At 41.6% G+C, this 23,652-nt stretch overlaps 1 protein-coding gene across 1 annotated transcript in view; it reads right to left on the bottom strand.

Moving 5' to 3' along the window:
- Positions 1-23,652, bottom strand: part of UBAP2 (ubiquitin associated protein 2) — a 126,672-nt gene that overhangs the window by 35,385 nt on the left and 67,635 nt on the right. Inside the window, exons 7-10 of the mRNA XM_008066797.2 lie at positions 17,147-17,201; positions 14,812-14,915; positions 7,611-7,676; positions 4,169-4,221 (exon numbers count right to left, since the gene is read on the bottom strand). Of these exons, the coding sequence (XP_008064988.1) occupies positions 4,169-4,221; positions 7,611-7,676; positions 14,812-14,915; positions 17,147-17,201 (278 nt within the window). The remainder of the gene's footprint in view (positions 1-4,168; positions 4,222-7,610; positions 7,677-14,811; positions 14,916-17,146; positions 17,202-23,652) is intronic.

Raw genomic sequence — 23,652 nt, 5'->3', positions numbered from 1 at the left:
ATGACCTCATCTCTACAATAAATCAAAAAATTAGCCAGATGTGGTGGCGCATGTCTGTAGTTCCAGCTACTTGGAAGGCTGAGGTGGAAGGATCACCTGAGCTCAGCAGGTCAAGGCTACAGAGGGCAAGAGTGTGCCACTGCATTCCAGCCTGGGTGACTTCAACTCAAAAAAAAAAAAAAACTGGGGGTAGGTAAATAGCTATTGTTCTAAGGTCTAGAAGGAATGCAGAATTTGCATTTTAGATTATTCCCTTACCAATTAGCATTACTTTGTACTTCAGAATAATTTTAAAGTTCTCTAATAATTCCAAAGAAAAGATGCCCAAATTCCCTATCCATACAGAAATAAGGTCTACCTGTTTCCCAGGCTGAAATGTAGTAGTGAGGTCATAGTTCACTGCAGCCTCAAACTTCTGGGCTCCAGTGATCCTCTGGGTCTCAGTCTCCCAAGAAGCTAGAACTGCAGTTATATGCCACCACATCCAGCTAATTTTTAAAAAATTTTTTGTAGAGATGGGTTCTTGCTACATTGCCAAAATGGTCTCAAACTCCTGGCCCCAAGCATTCCCACTGCCTCAGTCTCCCAAATTGCTGGATTACAGGTGTGAGCCACCAAGCCCAGCCAGGAATTATATATTTTGATCCAGCAGAAAGTTAATGTCTCTACGTACATGTGTATTGTTTGTTACCAGACTTTCGTCATACAACTTCATCTGCTGGATGTGGTAGCTCATGTCTGAAATCCCAACAATATTGGTGGCTGAGGCAAGAGGATTGCCTGGGCCCAGGGTTTCAGGACCAGCCTGGGCAACTTGGTGAGACGTCCTCTACAATAAATCAAAAATAAGCTGGGCATGGTGGCACGTGCCTGTAGTTCTACCTACTTGGAAGGCTGAGGTGGAAGGAACACCTGAGCCTAGCAAGTCAAGGTTGTGGTGGCGGTGAGAGTGCCACTGTACTAAAGCCTGGACAACAGAGTGAGATGCTGACTCAAAAATAAAAAATAAAAAAAGACCTCATCTGACCCACAGAGAAACCCTGTAAGTTAGGCAGAACAGCTTCTATAATATTCATCATATAGATAAAAAGTAGGCAGTTCATAATAGAAAAATGTCTTGCTCAAGGTCAACAGCTAGAATTTGAGTAAAATTTTGCCTTCTAATTTCTTGCTGATTTTTTTTTTTGAGTCAGAGCCTCACTCTGCCGTCCAGGCTGAAGAATAGTGGCACACTCATGGCCACCGCTGTCTCGACCTGCTGGGCTCAGGTGATCCTTCCGCCTCACCCTTCCAAGTAGCTGGGACTACAGGTTCACACCACCACACCCGGCTAATTTTTTATTTATTGTAGAGATGAGGTCTCATCAAGTTGCCCAGGCTGGTCTTGAACCCATGGGCTAAGACAATGCTCTCACCTCAGCCTCCCAAAGTCCTGGGATTATAAGCATGAGTCACACATGCCCAGTTACCTGCTGATTTTCTAATGTGCCTGCTGCTTCTGGCAGGCAAAGAGATATAAAGCTTTTAATCCTGGAGCCTCCCCTCAAATACATCCCGCCATAAAATCTTAGCAAAAAGTCTAACAATACAAAACATTTAAAAGTAGAATGACTCTGAAATAAGACAAAGTGTCCACAAGCTGCCCACAGTGACTTCCCCTTAACACTGGTGCCCATTGATTTAAGTAACCATTTATCAAGTTCAGTGCCTCACATTATAGGTAGCAAAATCACAGCCAGAGATAGCCAGAGAGTCAGATGGCAACATACTACAGGGACTTATACTTAGTAAGTGGCACCAGTGAAAATATACCCTAAATCCCAATTAAATGAGATTATCTACTCTCATCCTATCCAGATCTATCCCGAAAAAGCCAGATTTGATATTGCTGAAAAAGAAAGTAAGCATAAGTGTAAAGTTTTTAGAAAATACTTGAGTCAGTACCAGTGGCTCAGCCTGTAATCCCGTGCTTTGGGAGGCTGAGGTGAGTGGGTTGCCTAAGCCCGCGGGGTTCGAGACCCACCTGGGCAACTTGGCAAGACCTCATCTCTACAATAAATCAAAAAATTAGCCAGGCGTGGTAGCGCACGCCTGTAGTTCCAGCTACTTGGAAGGCTGAGGCGGAAGGATCGCCGGAGCCCAGTGAGTCGAGGCTGTGGTGGTTGGGAGCGTGCCACTGCACTCCAGTCTGGGTGACAGAGTGAGACTCCAACTCAAAAAAAAAGGAAAAAGAAAAAGAAAAAAAAAAACTTTAGTTGGCCAGGCATGGTGGCTCACACCTATAATCCCAGCACTTTGGGAGGCTAAGGTGAGAGGATTGCCTGAGCCCACAGGTTCAAGACCAGCCCAGGCAACTTGGTGAGACCCCCATCTCTACAATAAATTTTAAAAATAGCCGGGCATGGTGACATGTGCCTGTAGTTTCAGCTACTTGGAAGGCTGAAGTGGAAGGATTGCCTCAACCCAGAAGGTCGAGGCTGCATGCCTGTGAGCATGCCACTGCCCTCTAGCCTGGGTGACAGAGACTCCTATTCAAAAAAAAAATATTTGAGTTACATATGTTAAAAGTACCTAGGGGCCAGATGCAATAGCTCACACCTGCAATCACAGCACTTTGTGGGGGCTGACGCAGGAGGACTGATGAGCTCAGGAATTCAAGATCAGCCTAAGCAATATAGTAAGACATCATCTCTACAAAAAAATATACAAAACATTGGCTGGTCATGGCGGCGCATGCCTTGCAGTCCCAGCTATTAAGGAGGCTGAGGAAGGATCGCCTAATATCAAAAGGTCAAGGGTGCAGTGAGCCGTGATTGTGCCACTGCACTCCAACCTGGACAACAGAGCAAGACCCCAATTTAAAAAAAAGAAAAAAAGTACCTAAGTTTTACGATAAAAATGAATCTTTGTTACAGTGTTGGTCAAACACCACTCGAAAGTCAAACAATACTGTATGTGAAGTACCCACACCTTTTTCACAAAGAAAAAAACCAAAGACTCTAGGAGCAGTCCCTTGCCTAAGGTCAAGAAATAGGTCAAGCAGAAATCGTATTCCTTGTTTCCCATACCAAGCAGCTCCTGTTAGCATAAATGCAAACACATATTATGAGAATAAGATAATAAATCTCAAAGTCTAGACTATTATATGTAATTTTGAAGATCCGCACTTATAACTGCTTTATTCTATCCCTTCCAATAGGTTTTTAAATTACCTTGAGAACTTGATGTTCAAACAGAAAAATGGTATTCGATATGGTATTGGACTAGTTATCCCCTTTTTTCCTTTTATTATTTAAGTTGAGTTATTTTTTTCTCAAAAAATATGCTGAAACCAGGATTACAAATGGATACTACCCGGAAGTTAGTATAGCATACTCAAAGATGTCTGTGAAATAAATGGATTTTTTTTTTTTTTGAGTTGGAGTCTCACTCTGTCACCCAGGCTGGAGTGCAGTGGCACACTCACAGCCACTGCAGCCTCTACCTGCTGAGCTTAGGCGATCCATTTCCACCTCAACCTTCCAAGTAGCTGGGACTACAGGTATGCGCCACTATACCTGGCTAATTTTTTGATTTATTGTAGAGATGAAGTCTTGCCAAGTTGTCCATGCTGGTCTCAAACCCCTGGGTTCAGCCAATCCTCACACCTCGGCCTCTCAAAGTGCTGGGATTATAGGTGTGAGCCACCGCACCCTACCTAAATGGATATTTTTAAGAAGAAATTCTTGTAGTCAAAAAAGAGTGAGCTTGGGCATGCAACCAGAATAATTAATTCAGGTTAATTTCAACTGTGGCCTAAAACTCAGACTCTCCTTTAATGAAAGTATTCTAAAGAGTAGAAATAGTTTACAAGTCAGAATAACAAGAGTCAGTTGGCTATCAGGTCAAACAAAACAAAGATAAGCTTAAAAAAAATTCTTTTTAAGGGGGGGGTCCTACTGAACACCTATTATTTTTTAAGCAAACACTTTAAAACCAAGTTCCTTAGAAATCTGAAAATATTAACTTCCTTCTGAGAAGTATCTGCTGAAAAGGACAACTCAGAAACTGGTTAGAGTAGATGCCAGAAAAAGAACCCAGATGAGATTTAATGTCTCGGGCTCTCTGCTAAGCACAGAAGCCCCTACCAGACACAAAAACAAAGAGGGGTCTGATGCTAAACACTTACATCTTCAGACCAGTCTTCTGTTGGCCACTCTTCCACAGAGTTCTTCCAGGCCCCTGGTGGGAAATGACAGAAATCAACGTTTGTATCTCAAAAAGTCAATATGGTTTGAAAACAAATGATTCTTTTTTGTGTACTATGCAAGAAAAAAAAAAAATGTACTTCATTAGCAACTTAGTTTAAAATCTAAGATATATGAGATTCTTAATCTATCCTCAATAAAATCAATAATTTTTTTTAGCTTCTCCCTTTTACTTTTGAAGTAATGTTTTCAAATATAACTCAGCCAGTACTATCTACATAAGCTCAAATCAATGTCTCAGATTGAGCAATTTAAGAAATTCTGCCATAAGTAGGAAAGTATGGACTCAGCACAAATACAGACATGGTACAATGGGTTAATTTCTTATGATCTATTATTATTAAAAACAAACCAATTTCATTTAAGGCAAATCTACCTTGGATCCTATTTTAGGTGGATTGTTGAATTGTCAGATATGGAGCAGGATCCTTTTTATAAAATATTAGGCCTACTACATGGTTTCCTAATAAGTCTCTAGCACAGTTTAACATTACTCCTGCCTGTATCAAGTCTGCTACCTTAAATTCTGAGGAGTTAGTACAGAGGATGTGCTCAAAAAGTTCTGACAGAATAGTTATCTAAAAAACATTAAGGTACTTTAATGGGCTGGGCGTGGTGGCTCATGCCTATAATCCCAGCATTTTGGGAGGCAGAGGTGAGAGGATTATCTGAGCCCACAGGTTCCAGACCAGCCTGGACAACTTGGCGAGAACTTGTCTCTACAATTTAAAAAAAAAAAAGTTAGCTGGGTATGGTAGCATACATCTATAGTTCCAGCTACTTGGAAGGCTGAGGCGGAAGGACCACCGGAGCCCAGCAGGTCGAGGGGGCAGCCACTGTACTCCAGTCTGGGTGATAGAGTGAGACTCAACTCAAAAAAAAAAAAAGTCCAGGCATGGTGGCTCACACCTGTAATCTCAGTACTTTGGGAGGTCAAGGTGAGAGGATCGCCAGAGCCTAGGGGAAAAAGACCAGGCTGGGCAACTTGGTAGGACTTCGTCTCTGATACATCAAAAAAATTAGCCGGGTGTGGTGGCGCATGCCTGTAGTTCCAGCTACCTGGAAGGCTGAAGCGGAAGGATCGCCTGAGTCCAGCAGGTCAAGGCTGCGGTGGCCATGAGCGTGCCACTGCACTCCAGCCTGAGTGACAGTGAGACTTCAATTCAAAAAAAAAAATTTTGTTTTTTGGGCTTCTGTACTAGACAGGGGTCCAGCCTCCTTCTCTCTCTTTCTCTCTCTCTCTTTCCCTCTTTTTTCTTGCCCCCAAACGCCTATGCCATCTCCACCTTTGGGGTACCCTGAACCCGGCAAGAGCTGGACTCCTGCAACTCTCAAAAGAAAAAAAAAATTGTTTTTAATTAGGTAGATATGCCACTGTGCAACTAGTTACTCAAAAGGCTGAGGCAGAAGGATCACTTGAGTCCTGGAGTTCAAGGTTTCAGTGAACTATGAACTACAATCTAGCCTGAGTGATAAAGCAAGACTCTGTCTCAAGGAAAAAAAAAAAAAGAGTCCTGGGCACAGTGGCACATGCTAGTAATCCCAACACTTTGGGAGGCCCAGGCAGGACTGCTTGAGCACAGAATTTTGAGACCAGCGTGGGCAACATCGTGAGACCTCGTCTCTTCAAAAAAGAACAAAAATAAACTTGGCCAGGCATAGTGGCACACACGAACAGTCCCAGCCACTGGGGAGGCTGAGGTGGAAGGACTGCCTGAGCCCAGTAGGTCGAGGCTATGGTAAGCTGTGATCATGCCCCTGCACTCTAGCTTGGGTGGCAGAGGTCCTGATCCCTGACAAGAAAGAATGACCGGGAAAGAAGGGAGAAAGTAGAGTAAGGGGAGGAAAGGGGGAGAAGGAAGGGAAGGAAGTGGGGAGGGAAGGGAGGGAGGGGGAAGGGAAGAGAGGGGGGAGAGAAGGAAGGGAGGGAGGAAGAAAACACAGTTTTGCACACAAAACTAAATAAATCTACAGCATGCCATCTACCTTCATTTCACTTATCATTCTTATTTAAGTACTAATACATAATCTCCAATCAACTTAATATATTTCCGTCCAGACTTTTCTCTAAGCATACTTTCTCTATGCATAATTTTCAAAGCTCCCAACTAGACTCATGTCAAAGATAACCAGTGCAATGCCTTGCTGCCACCCCATTCGCCCTACCCTGTGCTCATGCTCTAGGAAGCAGTACTCCAATTTACAGATTGATTACTTCTACTCCTAAGCTAATGCTCAATCTAAGCAATTTTGAGAGCACTCTAACAGAGAAATAGAAAACAATTTCAAAGCCTCAAGTAGCATTCCTAAAACTTTCATCCTTGAGATTATAACAGGGAACAATTTATGGTGGGATTTTCCTTGGGAATCTATCAGTCATCAACTAACCATACAGGCTCTAAAGACTACAGAGACATTAAGCATGACACTAAGTACCACTGGAAAGATAATTAAAATTTTTGCATGTAATTAAATAATTACATGACTTCATTACATGAAGTTGAGTAATACATTGGAAATCTGGAAGATGAAGAAGTTAACAAAAGCTAGAGATTTTAAGTAAAAACTTCATAGGGAAGTTGAACCATACCAAAAACCTTGAAGTCTAGAAAAAGACAGGGATATAAAAAGGGAATTATTTCTGGAAGAAAAATAATGATAAGGCATTACAAAAATTTACATATAAAATATTTAAATGATTTTCCAAAGTTTAAAAAACATTTTTTTTCTAATTTTTAAAATTGTGGTAAAATACACATAACATAAATTTTAGCATTTCAGCCATTATGTGCAGAGTTAGTGGTAACAGGCAAAAACAAACTTCCTTTTTTTTTTTTTTTTTCAAATGTTGGAATCTCACTCTGTTGCCCAGGCTGGAGTGCAGTGGCATACTCACAGCCACCACAGTCTCAACCTGCTGGGCTCAGGTGATCCTTCTGCATCAGCCTTTCAAGCAGCTGGAACTACAGGTACATGCCACCATGCCAGGCTAATTTTTTGATTTATTGTTGAGATGAGGTCTCGCCAAGTCGCCCAGGCTGGTCTCAAACCCAGTCTTTTAAAAAGCAAAACAAACTAAACAATTTAACTCAGTGTTACTCCTCTAATGAAAGTATGTAAAAGGCAGCCACTTAAGAGAAAGAAAAACATGATGAAAATTCTGTGGCAACTTGAAAGTCAATCAATAAAACATTTCCATTAGCAAAACCTGAAAATGTGATTATCAGCTATCTATAGTTTTCTATAGTTTACAAATATTCATCTGATGAATTTTTATTAGCTAGCCTTAATAAAAATAGAAGATACGATAAGCATTTTGTAAGATTCTTAACCAAGTAAAATTTTAAAATAAAACATTCATACCTTTGAATCCGTAAGAATTTTTGCTTGGCAGATGCTGAGCTATGCTGTGAGCATTTGGTACTAGTTCTGCAGATCAATGTAAAACGGAAGGTTTTAACATATCAAGACAATAAAAATATTTATCACAAGAGAAATTATTCAGTGTCAAAGCTATGTATATGCTGCATTACTGTCAAGAAAGGGAAACTTATTGAAATCCATACTATAACAGGCCACTGTGACTCCAGCTATAAATTTTATCCAGATGGCTCAAATTATATCAACTGTAGTTAAGTCCTCTACATATCAACGAGTTTTATTCCAAGAGCACATTCGTAAATCCAATTGTTAAGTCCAACAAAGTTACCTAGGTACCCAACTATCACAATCGGCTATACAATACTGTAGTGCAATAGGTTTATAATACTTTTCACACAAATAATACATTTTTTTAAAAAAAGGAAACTTTTAAATCTTACAGTGTGTTACACCTTGCACACATGACAGTGTATATGAGACATATGAACTAATTTATGTGATTGGACATGAAAATGCATGTTCACATATAGGGGACTTACTGTATCCTCATTCTCATGTTTACCAAGCTCACTTCCCATTTGTCAAAGAGAGCATTCCAATCTGTTTGACAGGAATTCGTTTTTAGCAAATTAATAAATTAGCATAAGTCAGTCTTTCTAGTTTGGTTAATGTGAGTTTTCTTCACATTAGAAATGATCTGTGATGATTATATTGTCAAAAAGTCAAGCTTCTGAGTATATAAAACTGAGCACTGAACTCAGAACTCTTTTATCAACAAGACAACATTACAATTAACAATGCCACTCTTACACCCTTTAACTATATTCACAACAAACCCATTTTGCTTATCTAAATTTTTTTTTTTTAGTTGAGGTCTTACTCTGTCACCCAGGTTAGATTGCCATGGCAAGCTCACGGCCATCACAGCTTCAACCTGCTGGGCTCGGGTGATCCTTCTGCCTCAGGCTTCCAAATAGCTGGAACTATAGGTACGTGACACCACACCCAGCTATTTTTTTGATTTATTGTAGACATGAGATCTCGCCAAGTTGCCCAGGCTGTTCTCAAACCCATGAGCTCAGGCAATCATCTCACCTCGACCTCCCAAAGTGCTGGGATTCTAGGCATGAGCCACCATGCCTGGCCTTAAATCTTTTTCACCAAGAAACCTGCTTCTTTAAATGAGAATAAGGAGAAGTGGGAGGAAATACATGAAAGGGAGACGGGGGAAAAGAAGAGAGGGAATAAGAAAAAAAGAATAAGGCCAGGCGTGTTGGCTCACACCTATAATCCCAGCACTTTGGGAGGCCAAGGTCAGAGGATTGCCTGATCCCGCAGGTTGGAGACCAGCCTGGGCAACTTGGCAAGACCTCATTTCTATAATAAATCAAAAAATTAGCCGGGCATGGTGGTGCATGTCTGTAGTTCCAGCTACTTGGAAGGCTGAGGTGGAAGGATCAACTAAGCCCAGCAGGTCGAGGCTGCAGTGGCCAGGAGTATGCCACTGCCTTCCAGCCTGGGTGACAGAGTGAGACGCCAACTCAAAAAAGAAAAAAAGAATTGTAGATAATTGACTAATTCAACATTCTTCTTTGACACTGTTAAAAACAAAAACAAAAACAGTGGAAGCCAGGTGCAGAGGTAAGCGCCTACTGTCCCAGTTATCCAGGAGACTATTCAGCACTTGAGTCCAGGAGTTTGAGGTTATAGTACACTATGACTATGCCCGTGACAGCCACTGCATTCCAGCCTGGGCAAGAAATCAGGACATCAACTCTTAAAAAAAAAAAGGAAAGAAAATCAACGGAGGTTATAAATAAAGCCACTATAAACAACATACACAGATTTTTTGTTTGGATGTGTTTTCTTTCCACTTATATAAAAATGCAGAAGTGGGATTTTCAGACTGTATGGTAAAAATCTGCTTCCCACCAGGAATGTGAGTTCCACAATCCTTACCAGTACTTGGTATTTTCAGTTTCTCTTAAAGCCATTTTAATAGATGAACAGTGTTATCTTACTGTGGCTCTAACTTTTATTTCTCTAATGACCAATGAAGAGAATATTTTTGTGGACTTAACTCCCATTTATATATCTTCTTTTGTAAAGCATCTGTTCAAATCTATTGCTCAATTTTTATTAACTTTTTTTTTTTTTTTGAGTTGGAGTCTCACTCTGTCGCCCAGACTGGAGTGCAGTGGCCGCTCCCAGCCACCACAGCCTCGACCTGCTGGGCTCCGGCGATCTTTCCGCCTCAGCCTTCCAAGTAGCTGGAACTACAGGCGCACGCTACCACACCCGGCTAATTTTTGATTTATTGTAGAGATGAAGTCTCACCAAGTTGCCCAGGCGGGTCTCGAACCCACAGGCTCAGGCAATCCACTCACCTCAGCCTCCCAAAGCGCGGGATTACAGGCTGTGCCACCGAGCCCAGCTTTTATTAACTTTTTAATGTTGAAGTAAGTATAGATTCACAGGGAATTACCCTTCACTCCGTTGTCCTTATGATTACATCTCATATAATTACAAAACAATGTAAAAGCCAGAAAACTAGCCAGGCACGGTAACTCACACCTATAATTCCAGCACTTTGGGAGGGAGAGGTGAGAGGACTGCCTGAGCCCAGGGGTTCAAGACCAGTCTGTACACCTTAGCGAGACCTTGTCTCTACAATTAAACAAAAAATTAGCTCAGCGTGGTGGTATGTACCTGTAGCTCCAGCTACTTGGAAGGCTGAGGCAGAAGGACTGCCTGAGTTTAGTGGCCTGAGGCTGCAATGGTCATGCACTGCACTCCAGCCTGGGCAGCAGAGTGAGACTCCAACTCAAAAATAAAAAAATAATTTAAAAAGCCAGAAAACTGACATGTATATAATATGTGCATATTATTCTATGCCATTTTAATTGTGGTACAACAGACATTACATAACATTTACATTTAACCCTCTTTATGTGTACAATTCAATAGCATTAAGTACATTCACAATGTTGTGCAATCATCACCATTATCCACTGTCAGAAATTTTCAATTTTTGGCTCATTTTTAATTGCTCCTTTGTTTTGGGGGGAATTTTCTCATTATTGAGTTATTAGAGCTCCTTATACATTTTATATACAATTTTATCAAATACGGGTTTGACTTGTCCTTTCATTTCATTTTCCTCTTCAGAAGAGCAGAATTTTAAAAATTTGATTCAATCTACGTTATCAAATATTTCTTTTATGACTCATGTTTATTGGATCCTATGTAAGAAATCTTTGCCTAACCTAAGCCCCCAAGCCTGGATAATTTTTTGGTTTATTGTAGAGATGAGATTTTGCAAGTTGCCCAGGATGGTATCAAACCCCTGGGCTCAGGCAATCATCTTGCCACCACCTCTCAAAGTGCTGGGATTACGTGTGTGAGCTGCTGCACCTGACCAATAAACCTTTTCTTTTTTATTTTGGAGTCAGAGTCTCACTCTGTCGCCCAGGCTGGACACACTCATGGCCACTCATGGCCAGCACAGTCACAACTGCTGGGCTTAGGTAATCCTTCCGCCTCAGCCTTCCAGGTAGCTGGAACTACAGGTGTGCTCCACCACGCCTGGCTATTTTTTTTATTTATTGTAGAGATGAGTGCTCACCAAGTTGCCCAGGCTGGTCATGAACCCCTGGGCTCATGCAATCCTCTCACCTCTACTTCCCAAAGTGCTGGGATTACAGGCATGAGTCACCATGCCTGGCTAAACCTGATTTTTTAAAAGACATCAGTGGGGAAAATTTTGTTTTTTTGAGTTGGAATCTCACTCTGTCACCTAGACTGGAGTGCACTGGCATGCTCCTGGCCACCGCAGCCTCGACCTGCTGGGCTCTGGCGATCCTTCCGCCTCAACCTTTCAGGTAGCTGGAATTACAGGTGTGCGCTACCACGCCCAGCTAATTTTTTATTTATTGTAGAGATGAGGTCTTGCCAAGTTGCTCAGGCGGGTCTTGAACCCGCGGGCTTAGGCAATCCACTCACCTCAGCCTCCCAAAGTGCTGGGATTACAGGCTGAGCCACCAAGCCCGGTTGGGAAAGTTTTTAAGTGATGATCAACCACAGATTTATACATTCAAAGACTGAGTCAGTAAAAACTAAACTTTGGTCGGGCATGGTGGCTCATACCTATAATCCTAGCACTTTGGGAGGCCTAGGCAAGAGGGCTGCCTGAGCCTGGGGGTTCAAGACCAGCTTGGGCAACTTGGTGAGACCTCGTCTCTACCATAAATCACAAAATCTAGCCAAGCATAGTGGCGTGCATCTGTAGTCCATCTACTTGGAAGGCTGAGGTGGAAGGATCGCCTGAGCCCAGCAGGTTGAAGCTGCGGTGGCCATGAGCATGCCACTGCACTCCAGCCTGAGAGACAAGAGCGGACTCCAATTCAAAACAAACAAACAAACAAACTAAAAACTAAACTTTACGGCCAGGCACAGTGGTTCATGCCTATAATCCTCAACCTTCCAAGTAGGTGGAATTACAGGCACCCGCCACCCCGCCCGGCTAATTTTTTGATCTATTGTAGAGAGGAGGTCTCAGCAAGTTGCCCAGGCTGGTCTTAAACCCAAGGGCTCAGGCAATCCTCTCACCTTGGCCTCCCAAAGTGTGGGATTATAGGTGTGAGCTACTCCAACTGACCATGGATCTTCTTAATTGTGTTAATTGGGTGAACAAATACTCATTTTTGTTTTTCACATATATGGTGCATAACATGAAATATATCCTTCTATAATACACAATTGAATAAATTTTAGTGTATTCACAATTTCTGCAACCATCAACCTTATCTAATTTCAGAACATTTTCATTACTCTAAAAAGAAACCCCATACTCATTACAAGTCACTCTCCAATTCCTCCAAATTCTTCCAGCCCTAGGCAACCCCCAATCTATTTTCTACCTCTAAAAATTTTCCTAACCTGGACATTTCGAATAAACGGAATCATAAAATACAAAATATGTGGTCTTTTGTGACTGGTTTCTTTAATTTGCCATATAATTTTGAAAGTTCACTCAAGTTATAGCATGTATCCTTCATTCCTTTTTATGGCAGAAAATTATTGTTATATGAATATTACATATTTTGCTTATCTATTCACCCATTGATGGATATCTGAGTGCTTCTAACTTTTGATAATTATGAACTGTGTTGCTTTAAATTTTTTTGCACAAGGTTTTATGTGAACCTATATTTCTCCATCCTCTTGGGTATGTATCAAAGAATTGAGCTTTTTTTTTCCTTAAGTTTTATTCTTTTTCTTATGTTTTCCTTTCTTAGAGATGGGGTCTCAAAAAGGCTAGTCTTGAACTCCTGGCTTCAAGGATTCTCTTGCCTTGGCCTCCCAAAGTGCTGGAATTACAGGTATAAGCCATGGCACCCAGCTGGATTTTTAAAAAGCTGAACAAACTTGAATATCAAGTATATATTTAACATGGCTATGATGTATTACTTTTTTTTTTTTTTTTTTTTAGTTAGGCTCACTCAGTTATCCAGGCTGGAGGCCACTGCAGCCAAGACCTGTTGGGCTCAGGCGATCCTTCCGCCTAGTCTTCTAAGTAGCTGGAACTACAGGTATGCGCTACCACACCCGGCTAATTTTTAGAATTTATTGTAGAGATGACGTCTCGCCAAGTTGCCCAGTCTTGAACTCATGGGCTCAGGCAATCCTCTTGCCTTAGCCTCCCAAAGTGCTGGGATTACAGGCGTCGGCCACCGTGCCCAGCTTATTTCTTTTTCTGTCTTACTGAATTCTATTTTTGAATATTTTGTTTGAGTTTTTTTTTTTCTTGAGCCAGAGTCTCACTCTGTCTTCTAAGCTGGAGTGCAATGGTACAATAATGGCTCGTCGCAGCCTCAAACTCCTGGTCTCAAGTGATCCTTACACTTGGGTTCCCAAAGTGCTGGGATTAAAGGTATAAGCCACCATTCCCAGCCACTGGTTTAAGATAGTTATAAATGAAATTAGTCTGCAATTTCAAATTTGCTGGCATAAAATTTAATGACATACAGTATCTTTTTTTTTTTTTTTTGAGTTGGAGTCTCACTCAGTCCCCCAGACTGGAGTGCAGCGGCCACTCCCGGCCACCGCAGCCTCGACCTGCTGGGCTCCGGCGATCCTTCCACCTCAGCCTTCCGAGTAGCCGGAATTACAGGCACGCGCTACCACGCCTGGCTGATTTTTTGATTTACTGTAGAGATGAGGTCTCGCTGCCCAGACGGGTCTCGAACCCGTGGGCTCAGGCAATCCACTCACCTCAGCCTCCCAAAGGCGCGGGATTACAGGCTGAGCCACAGAGCCCGGCTTGACATACAGTATCTTATGATCTTCTAATATCCATATAATCTGTACCAATATTCCCTCTTCCCTAAAACCAGTTATTTATGCTTCTTCACATTCTGTTGATTGGTCTCATAGAAGTTTAGCAATTTTACCAGTCTTTTCAAACAATTACTTATAACTTTAGTTGATCCTCTCTAAAATTCCTCTATTTCTAGTTCATTAATTGTGATTCTAGGATGGTGGTCTTATATTTTGGCCAGTGTTGCTGTTACATAAATGTTTGGTTTTTGATAATTTATTGAGCTATTATATATTATGGATTATATTTCATTGCGTTAAATTATGTTTTTATAAACATAATCTCATTAGTGACCATATATTATCACAAGTCCTCTGAAAAGCTCTCTCTCTATATATAAGCAAATCTTTACACCCATGAATTTCAGAAAATAATTCTAAAACCGCATGATACAGAAAAGCCACAGAAGCAATGTTCCTGCAAATCTATCATCTACAACATTATCTGGTCAAAATACAACCAGTAGGAATGGAAAATACTTTCAGTAAAAAAGCCTTTTAAGAAATTTCATGTATCTGTAACCTGTGACTGAAGTGCTGGTTTGTGCTGATTTATGCAGATTACCTTATACAGCCTCTTTCTCAGACTGCAGAAGGGAAAATCAAATTCCTTGTCATCAATAAGATTAGCAAGCGAGAGATTTTGTAGGTAAGAACCAACTAAGAAAGAGTTTCAGAGGTAGGATAAAAGCCTGTTTTTCATTTTCCTCCAACAGCACATTGAGACTTTATGTTTGTATGAGAACAAAGATCTCTTAATAATTCAAACATTTAAAACACATCTCTGGCAGATAAGAACACTTACCAGTTTCCTCATCTGTACCATTCTGAGCAGCTTCCCAAACTACGAGTTTTGTCCCACACCCATCTGTAGATGTAGAATCTGAATAGTCTGCAGGATTAAATGTCCTGAGGTTTGAAATAAAGAAATAAAGGCAAATGAAGCAAACACCAAAGCCAAAGTTAACTGTACATTATCTTCCCCCAAACAAACCCAGTAGCTTCTAAGAGTCACTGTAAAAGACTTCACTCTCCTTCCCATTTTTAGATATAACTAATTCTTCCAGCCACCAGGATACAGATGTGAAAAATAAAAGTTGCCTAGGGACCTACAATATACTCTTTTATTTATAATGGCCTTATTTTCTAAAAACACTGTCTTCTGCATCTGAAAGCACACTTGGAGACCTAGAATCTTTCAAGGCAGAAAAGGGCTCTAACGGAATGTCCCACTGAAAATAAGTCATGAAGAGGAAACAAGTCTTTTCTTCCTAAGTCAGAATCCTAGTTTAGCTTTGAACCTTTTATGACAGAATTGTATATTCCTTTACAGAAAAATTGGGTATGTTAAGAAAATGTGTTCTTCAGTAACCCTCTTTTCATTAAAATCCTAAACTGAACACCCACCAGACATCATAAGTCACTGGGCACGGTAGTTCAAGCCTGTAATTACAGCACTCTGGGAGACCAAAACGAGAGGACTGCCTGAGCTCAGGGGTTAGAGACCATCCTGGGCAACTTGGTGAGACCTCATCTCTACAATAAATTAAAAAATAAGCCAGGCATGGTAGCACGCATCTGTAGTTCCAGCTACTTGGAAGATTGAGGCAGAAGGATTGCCTGAGCTCAGCAGGTCAAAGATGCAGTGGCCGTGAGCATGACTGCACTCTAGCCTGGAGTTAGCCTCATAATTCAGAGGTCTAACATGGGCCAAAATAAATACTACTACCAAATATTACCTTTAAAATTTTCACAAGTGTGCAGTAGTTAAAGCTAATGGGCCAGGTTAGGCTTTTATCTTCAAGTGCCCCTGCCCATTTGCTCCCAGTGTTTTCATCACTCATTTTCCCACAGGGAGCTCAAACTGAAAAAGGATCCAATACCACCAGAAGGTACTAACTCCAGTAGAGCTGCCCTGAAGCTATGGAAAGACAAAGGGCTTTCCCTGGAACAATTCCCTTCCTTCCTTGAATCCATCTACAAATGGCTTCTGTAATATGTTTTAAAGCTTTTTCTAAAAATCCAGTGGGAGCTAATGTTTTAGAAGAAGCAAAAAGTAAAAGAATATCCAGAAGGAAGGGATAAACTACCGATTTTAGCACCTATTTATAGTATGTTCATCATTCACTGTTAAAATTTAGAAAAAAATTATCACTTTTACATGAATAAGCACTGTATTTACTTAGCATTTGAAGACAAATGCTGGATTTCTCAACATAGTTCTTCTGCAGTGGCTTTCAAGTAGGGATGAATATGTACTCCCCTCCCAGGGAATATTTAGCTATGTCTGTAGGCACTTTGTCACAACATCAGAAGAGGTGTTACTGCCATCTAGTAAGGAGAGAAGAGGAATGCTGCTAAACATCCTACGATGTACAAAACACTCCACCACCTCAATAAAATATTATTCAATCAAAAATGTCAAGGGCCAAGGCTAAAAATCCTGTTCTAATGCCTATAGAAAGATTTATTGGCCAGGTGTGGTGGCTCATACCTATAATCCCAGCACAATGGGAGGCCAAGGTGAGAGAATTGCTTGAGCCCATGTGTTTGAGATCAGCCTGGGCAACTTGGTGAGACCTCATTTATAAATCAAAAAATTAGCTAGGTGTGGTGGGACATGCCTGTAATTCTAGCTACTTAGAAGGCTGAGTAAGACTCCAACTAGGAAAAAAAAAGAAAGATTTATTTATTCTGTTTTCACTTATTAGTCAGCTTGTTTTAAATATAAAAAACACCTGGCTGGTGCGGTGGCTCAGACCTGTAATCCCAGTACTTTGGGAGACCACAGTAAGAGGATTGCCTAAGCTCAGGGGTTTGAGATCAGCCTGGGCAACTTGGCAGACCTCATCTCTACAAGAAATCAAAAAAATAGGCTGGGTGTGGCAGTGCACACCTGTAGTTCCAGCTACTTGGAAGGCTGAGGTTGAAAGATCACCTGAGCCCAGCAGGTTGAGGATGCAGTGGCCATGAGCGTGCCACTGCACTCCAGCCTAGATGACAGAGTAAGACTCCAACTCAAAAAAAAAAACAAAAAACCTGACTCACAAGGAAGAATAAATTAGGTTCAAGATGGAAGGAAAACTAGAATAACAACTAGGGAAGAAAAAAATGCCAAAAATAAGATGGCTGTGACTTACCCCATATCTTGGGCTGAGAACCTTCCTGTCCCTCTTCCTCTGCCTCGTCCAAATCCTTTAAAAAAAAAAAAGGCAAAAAACCAATTATAGTATAAAATAATATTTATGTCCTACACAATTACACTTCAGCTTCAACCTATATTCAATATCCAAACAAGATTACCACTGCTTCTAATAGCACTAACATTCCTATCAAGGGTACTCTGAAGACACAACCACCTATCCAGTTAATGAGTTCAAAGGCTGGGAAAAAAATTCAATTCTCCCTGTATTTGTGGTATTTGACAGTTAACATGGGCAGGTTATATTATAAAACAGTCTGCGATTTAAAAAATCAGGTAGGACAAACACCATCACATCATAAGACAATAATATAAAACGACATAAGAAAGAAAAAGAAAACTGCAAAGTAAGCTGAAGGCACTGCTAAACATCATTTTTAATACTAGATCTTTGATCAATAACCAATGACAGGAAGCATGAGGAGAAGAAAATTTAAAAAGAAAATTTTGCTAAGCACAGTGGCTCATGCCTGTAATCCCAGCATTTTGGGAGGCACAGACAAGAGGATTGCCTGAACCAAGGGGTTCCAGAACAGCCTGGGCAACCTGGTGAGACCTCATCTCCATAATAAATCAAAAAATTAGCTGAGCACTCCTGAAGTTCCAGCTACTTGGAAGGCTGAAGTGGAAGGATCACCTGAACCCAGCAGGTTGAGGCTGTGGTGGCTGTGAGCATGCCACTGTACTCCAGCCTGGATGACAGAGTGAAACTCCAAATAAAAAAAAAAAAAAAAAAAAAGGCAAAGTGACTTTATGAAAATTAAAAACTTGTGTATTAATATACTATCGGGCCAGGTACGGTGGTTCATGACTATAATCCCAGCACTTTAGGAGGCCGAGGTAAGAAGACTACCTGAGCCCAGAGGTTCAAAACCAGTTTGCACAACTTGGCGAGACCTCACCTCTACAATGAATCAAAAAATTAGTCAGGTGTGGCGGTGCACGCCTGTAGTCCGAGCTACCTGGAAGGCTGAGGAGGAAGGATTGCCTGAGTCCAGCAAGTCGAGTCTGCAGTGGCCATGAGTGGACCACTGTACTCCAGCCTGGGCAAAAGAGTGAGACTACAAATCAAGGACCAAAAAAAAAAAAGATACCATCGGCTGAGCATGGTAGCTCATACCTGTAATCCCAGTACTTTGGGAGCTCAAGTCAAGAGGACTGCCTGAGTTCAGGAGTTCAAGACCAGCCTGGGCAACATGGTGAGACCTTGTCTCTACAATAAATAAATAAAAATTAGCGAGGCGTGGTGGCACATACCATCCAACTCAAAAAAAAAAAAAAGAAGAGCCTTAAAGAGGTATTTGTATACTCATGTTCATAGCAGCATTATTCACAATAACCAAACAGTAGAATCAATTCAAGTATTCATGATGAAAAAGACGAAAGGATAAGCAAAATGTGGTCTGTATATACAATGGGATATTATTCAAACTTAAAAAGGAACAAATACTGATACATGCCACAACATGGATGAACCTTGTGAACATTATGCTTACTAAAGTAAGCCAATCACAAAAGACACCTAGAGATATACAGAATAGACAAATTCAGAGGCAGAAAGTAAAATTGCCATTGCCAGAAACTAGGGGGAGAGGAGAAAAGGAATTACTGTTTAAAGAGTTTCCGTTTTTCATTATTTTTTTCAAGACACTGGGGAAAAAATAATTTAGGTTTACAAGACAAAAAAGTTTCAAAGATAAATGGGCCGGGCTAGGTGGCTCAGCTTTGGGAGGCTGAGGTGAGTGGATTGCCTAAACCCGCGGGTTTGAGACCCGCCTGGGCAACTTGGCAAGACCTCGTCTCTACAATAAATCAAAAAATTAGCCGGGCGTGGTAACACATGCCTGTAATTTCGACTACTCGGAAGGCTGAGTCGGAAGGATCGCTGGAGCCCAGCAGGTCGAGGCTGAGGTGGCCGGGAGCAGCCACTGCACTCGTCTGGGCGACGGAGTGAGACTCCAACTCAAAAAAAAAAAAAAAGAAAAATGGTAGTGATGGCTGCACAACAATATGAATGTACTCAATACCACTGAACTGCACATCGTATATTTAAAATTGGTTAAGGTAATAAATTTGATCATAGGTATATTGCATGGCAATAAAAAGTTTAAAAAGAAAAAAATCAGCCGGGCTTGGTGGCTCAGCCTGTAATCCCAGCACTTTGGGAGGCTGAGGTGAGTGGATTGCCTGAGCCCACGGGTTCGAGACCCGCCTGGGCAACTTGGCAAGACCTCATCTCTACAATAAATCAAAAAATTAGCCGGGCGTGGTAACACATGCCTGTAGTTCCAGCTACTTGGAAGGCTGAAGTGGAAGAATCACCGGAGCACAGCAGATCAAGGCTGCGGTGGCCAGGAGCAGCCACTGCACTCCAGCCTGGGTTATGGAGTAACAGAGTGAGACTCCAACTCAAAATAAAGAAAAAGAAAAAACATAAACTTGCCCAGGTGCAGGGGCTCAAGCCTATAATTCCAGCTCTTTGGTAGGACAAGGTAAAAGATGCCCAAGCCCACGGGGTCAAAAACAGCCTGGGCAACTTTGCAAGACCTCATCTCTACAATTAAAAAAAAAAAATTAGCCAGGCATGGTAGTGCACGCCTGTAGTTCCGGCTACTTGAAAGGCTGAGGCAAAAAGATTGCCTGAACCCAGAGGGTTGATGCTGGGCTGGCTGTGAGCAGGCCACTGCACTCTAGCCTGGGTTATGGAGTGAGACTACAACTCAAAAAACAACAATAAAAAAAACCATGAACTTGACAGAAAATCTACTGTATCCCCAGAGATGATGGAGCAGAGGACACTGCCCTAAAAAGTACAAGAATCCTAGTAAAACACATAAGCAGCTTATATCTGTTTTAACACTGTTAAAAATGCAAAGATAGGTTGGGTTTGGGGGCTCGGCCTGTAATCCCAGCACTTGAGGAGGCCAAGGCGAGTGGATTGCCTGAGCCCACGGGTTTGAGACCAGCCCGGAGAATTTGACAAGACCTCATCTCTACAAAAAATCAAAAATTAGCCAGGTGTGGTAACGTGCGTCTGTAGTTCTGGCTACTTGGAAGACTGAGACTGAAGGATTGCTGAAGCCCAGCAGGTCGACGCTGGGGTAGCCGTGAGCGAGCCAATGCACTCCCAGCCTGGGCAACAGAGACTCCAACTCAAAAAAAAAGCAAAGGCAGACTGGGGCGGTGGCTCACACCTATAATTCCAGCACTTTGGGAGGCAGAGGCGGGAGGATTTTCTGAGCCCATGGGTTCGAGACCAGCCTGGGCAACTTAGTGAGACCTCATTTCTACAATAAATCAAAAAATTAGCCAGACGTGATGGTGTGTGCCTGTAGTTCCAGCTACTTGGAAGGCTGAGGCAGAAGGATCACCTGAGCACAGCACTATCAGAGTGTCACTGCACTCCAGACTGGACAATAGAGTAAGATTCCAACTCAAAAAAAAGAAAAGAAAAGAAAATACAAAGGTAAGACTTCCCACAGAGCTATTATCACAGCTTACAAGAATGTCAGAAAATGCAGCTAATTAGCTCTAAGGAAAAAGTTTTCAGTCTATATCTTTTGGCAAGAATACAAGCCAAAATTTAGAAATAAGATGATTTAATCTTAAAACCAAAAAAAAAAAAAAAAAAAAAAGAAGCAAGCTGCCAAACATAATATGATTTTGCCATAAAAAAGTAGACACATGCCACAACATGAATGAACACTTAAAACATTAAGGAAATCCCTTCTAAGTAGATGAGGGGGAGGGAAGGGAATATAACATCATCTAAGAGAAAGAACTCGGTCACAAAGAATCAAGTATTACATGATTCCATCTACAGGTAATGTTCAGAACAGAAAAATCTATACAAATAGAAAGTAGTAGCAGCAGATTTATCTACAGAAACAATTCAGGATAGGAGAATTTGGGAAAAAAAAATAGAAAGTAGGTTACTGGTTGCTAGGGGCTGACATGGAAGAATGGAAGAACTAGGGAAATGATAGAAGGTACAAGGTTTTCTTCTGAGGTGATAAAAATGTCCTAAAACTGATTTTGGTAATGATTTTGCACAACTCTAAATAAATTAAAAACTACTGAATTGTACATTTTATTTGTTTGTTTGTTTGCTTGTTTTGAGTTGGAGTCTCACTCTGTCGCCCAGACTGGCGTGCGGTGGCTACTCCCGGCCACCGCAGCCTCGACCTGCTGGGCTCTGGTGATCCTTCTATCTCAGCCTTCCGAATAGCCGGAATTACAGGCATGCGCTACCACACCCGGCTGATTTTTTGATTTATTGTAGAGATGAGGTCTCGCTGCCCAGGAGGGTCTTGAATCTGCGGGCTCAGGAAGTCCACTCACCTCAGCCTCCCAAAGGCGCAGGAATACAGGTGAGCCACCGAGCCTGGTGAATTGTACACTTTAAATGGGTGAAAGTGTATAGTATATGAGTTTTATCACAAGAATGTTTTCTTTTTTGCTTTATATGAAGAACTCTATCACTACAACCCTCCACCACAAAAAAGACAACAATTGGGTTCAAAGAAAATTCATTTCAATGGCATATTTGTGACCAATGAAACTAACAGTTAACGAGACAGCAGCAAGTTATAAAGGAGGATTCTGCTAATAAATCATTGAACAATATCTAAAATACTTAGATGGAAGGAAAATCTGAAGAAAAGACAGGACAAAGGCTGAAAAGTTAAAGAAATCTTCCAAGTCTCCTAGAAAAAGTTAATATCAACTACATACATCTTTCTCCCTAAACAACAGAAGCTAGTCAGGCACGGTGGCTCATGCCTATAAATCCAGATGGGCAAGACCCCATCTCTACAATAAATCAAAAACATTAGCTGGCTGTGGTGGTGCACTCCTGTAGTTCCAGCTACTTGGAAGGCTGAAGTGGAAGGATCACCCAAGCCCAGCAAGTCGAGGCTGTGGTGGCCATGAACATGCCACTGCACTCCAGCCTGGGTGACAGAGTGAGACTCCGACTCAAAAAAACAAAAACAAAAACAGGAGCTGCACCCAAGTATTATCCAAAAAGTCAAATATACTCAGTAGATTCTTTCTTTCTTTCTTTCTTTTTTTTTTGAATTGGTGTCTCACTCTGTCGCCCAGACTAGAGTGCAGTGGCCTGTTCATGGCCACCACAGCCTCGACTTGCTGGGCTTGGGTGATCCTTCCACTTCAGCCTTCCAAGTAGCTGGAACTACAGGCGCGTGCTACCACAGCTGGCTGATTATTTATTTATTGTAGAGATGAGGTCTCACCAAGTTTCCCAGGCGTGTCTTGAGCCCGCGGGCTCAGGCAATCCACTCACCTCAGCCTCCCAAGGCGTGGGATTACAGGCTGAGCCACCAAGTCCGGCTTAGATTATTTCAATCTAACCCATTATCCCCATATTTTCTAGCAAGATAACACAACTGTTCTTTCCTATTCACCTGGTAATAATGGTACCAGTAACACTGTTTTCTGTGTATATACATTGTTACCTGGAGCAAACAGATTCATCTAACAGTTCAGAATTAGGATCCAGAGTCTTTTAATTGAGAAAACCAAGTCCAAAGATTATCATAATGAATAAACCAATTTATGCTAAACACTGTGCCTTTTCTTAGGGAAGCTGTGTAGAGTTGAATTTATCACTGCCCACTCTGGGTCATAATATGAAAAAAACCTTAGCCGGGCTCGGTGGCTCAGTCTATAATCCCGTGCCTAGGGAGGCTGAGGTGAGTGGATTGCCTGAGCCTGCGGAACTTGGTGAGACCTCATGTCTACAATAAATAAAAAAAATTAGCTGGGCATGGTAGCGCGCGCCTGTAATTCCGGCTACACGGAAGGCTGAGGTAGAAGGATCGCCGGAGCCCAGCAGGTTGAGGCTGCGGTGGCCGGGAGCGGTCACTGCACTCCAGTCTGGGTGACAGAGTGAGACTCAAACTCAAAAGAAAAAAAGAAAAAAACTTTAAGGACTAGTTCTAAGGTTTTTGTTTGTTTTTATAACAGCAGTTTCTGAATTTGTAGGGCTAGTTCCATGATATAAATGGTGCTACTCATATTCAAAGACCTGGGGCTTTTATGGCTCAGGGACTTGGGAGTCGGGAAAGAAATGCCTCCATGTCCCTGGCTATATTCCCAGGAAGACAGGAATATACCCTTCCCAACCCCTACGCAGCCAAAATGAATCAAATGAAAATGGCAAAATATTCATGGAAAAGAAAGCTTAGAAACCACTTTTATGTTCCCTTTATTACCTTTTCCCTCAAGCAAAGAAATCTGAAGATAAATATGTCACTTTAAATGTTTCAGGGTAGAACTAATAATGAATTCTAACAATAGTGAATGAAAGTCTAATGAAAAAAAAATGGAGAATATTTAATAGTATCAGACAGCTGGGCTCGGTGGCTCAGCCTGTAATCCCGCGCCTTTGGGAGGCTGAGATGAGTGGATTGCCTGAGCCCG

The sequence above is a fragment of the Carlito syrichta genome, unplaced genomic scaffold (genome assembly GCF_000164805.1).
Source record: "Carlito syrichta isolate Samal-C Ts95f unplaced genomic scaffold, Tarsius_syrichta-2.0.1 Scaffold309111, whole genome shotgun sequence".
Taxonomy (NCBI): domain Eukaryota; kingdom Metazoa; phylum Chordata; class Mammalia; order Primates; family Tarsiidae; genus Carlito; species Carlito syrichta.
Note: the sequence above shows the minus strand (reverse complement) of the source record. Positions and strands in the feature narration are given on the sequence as shown.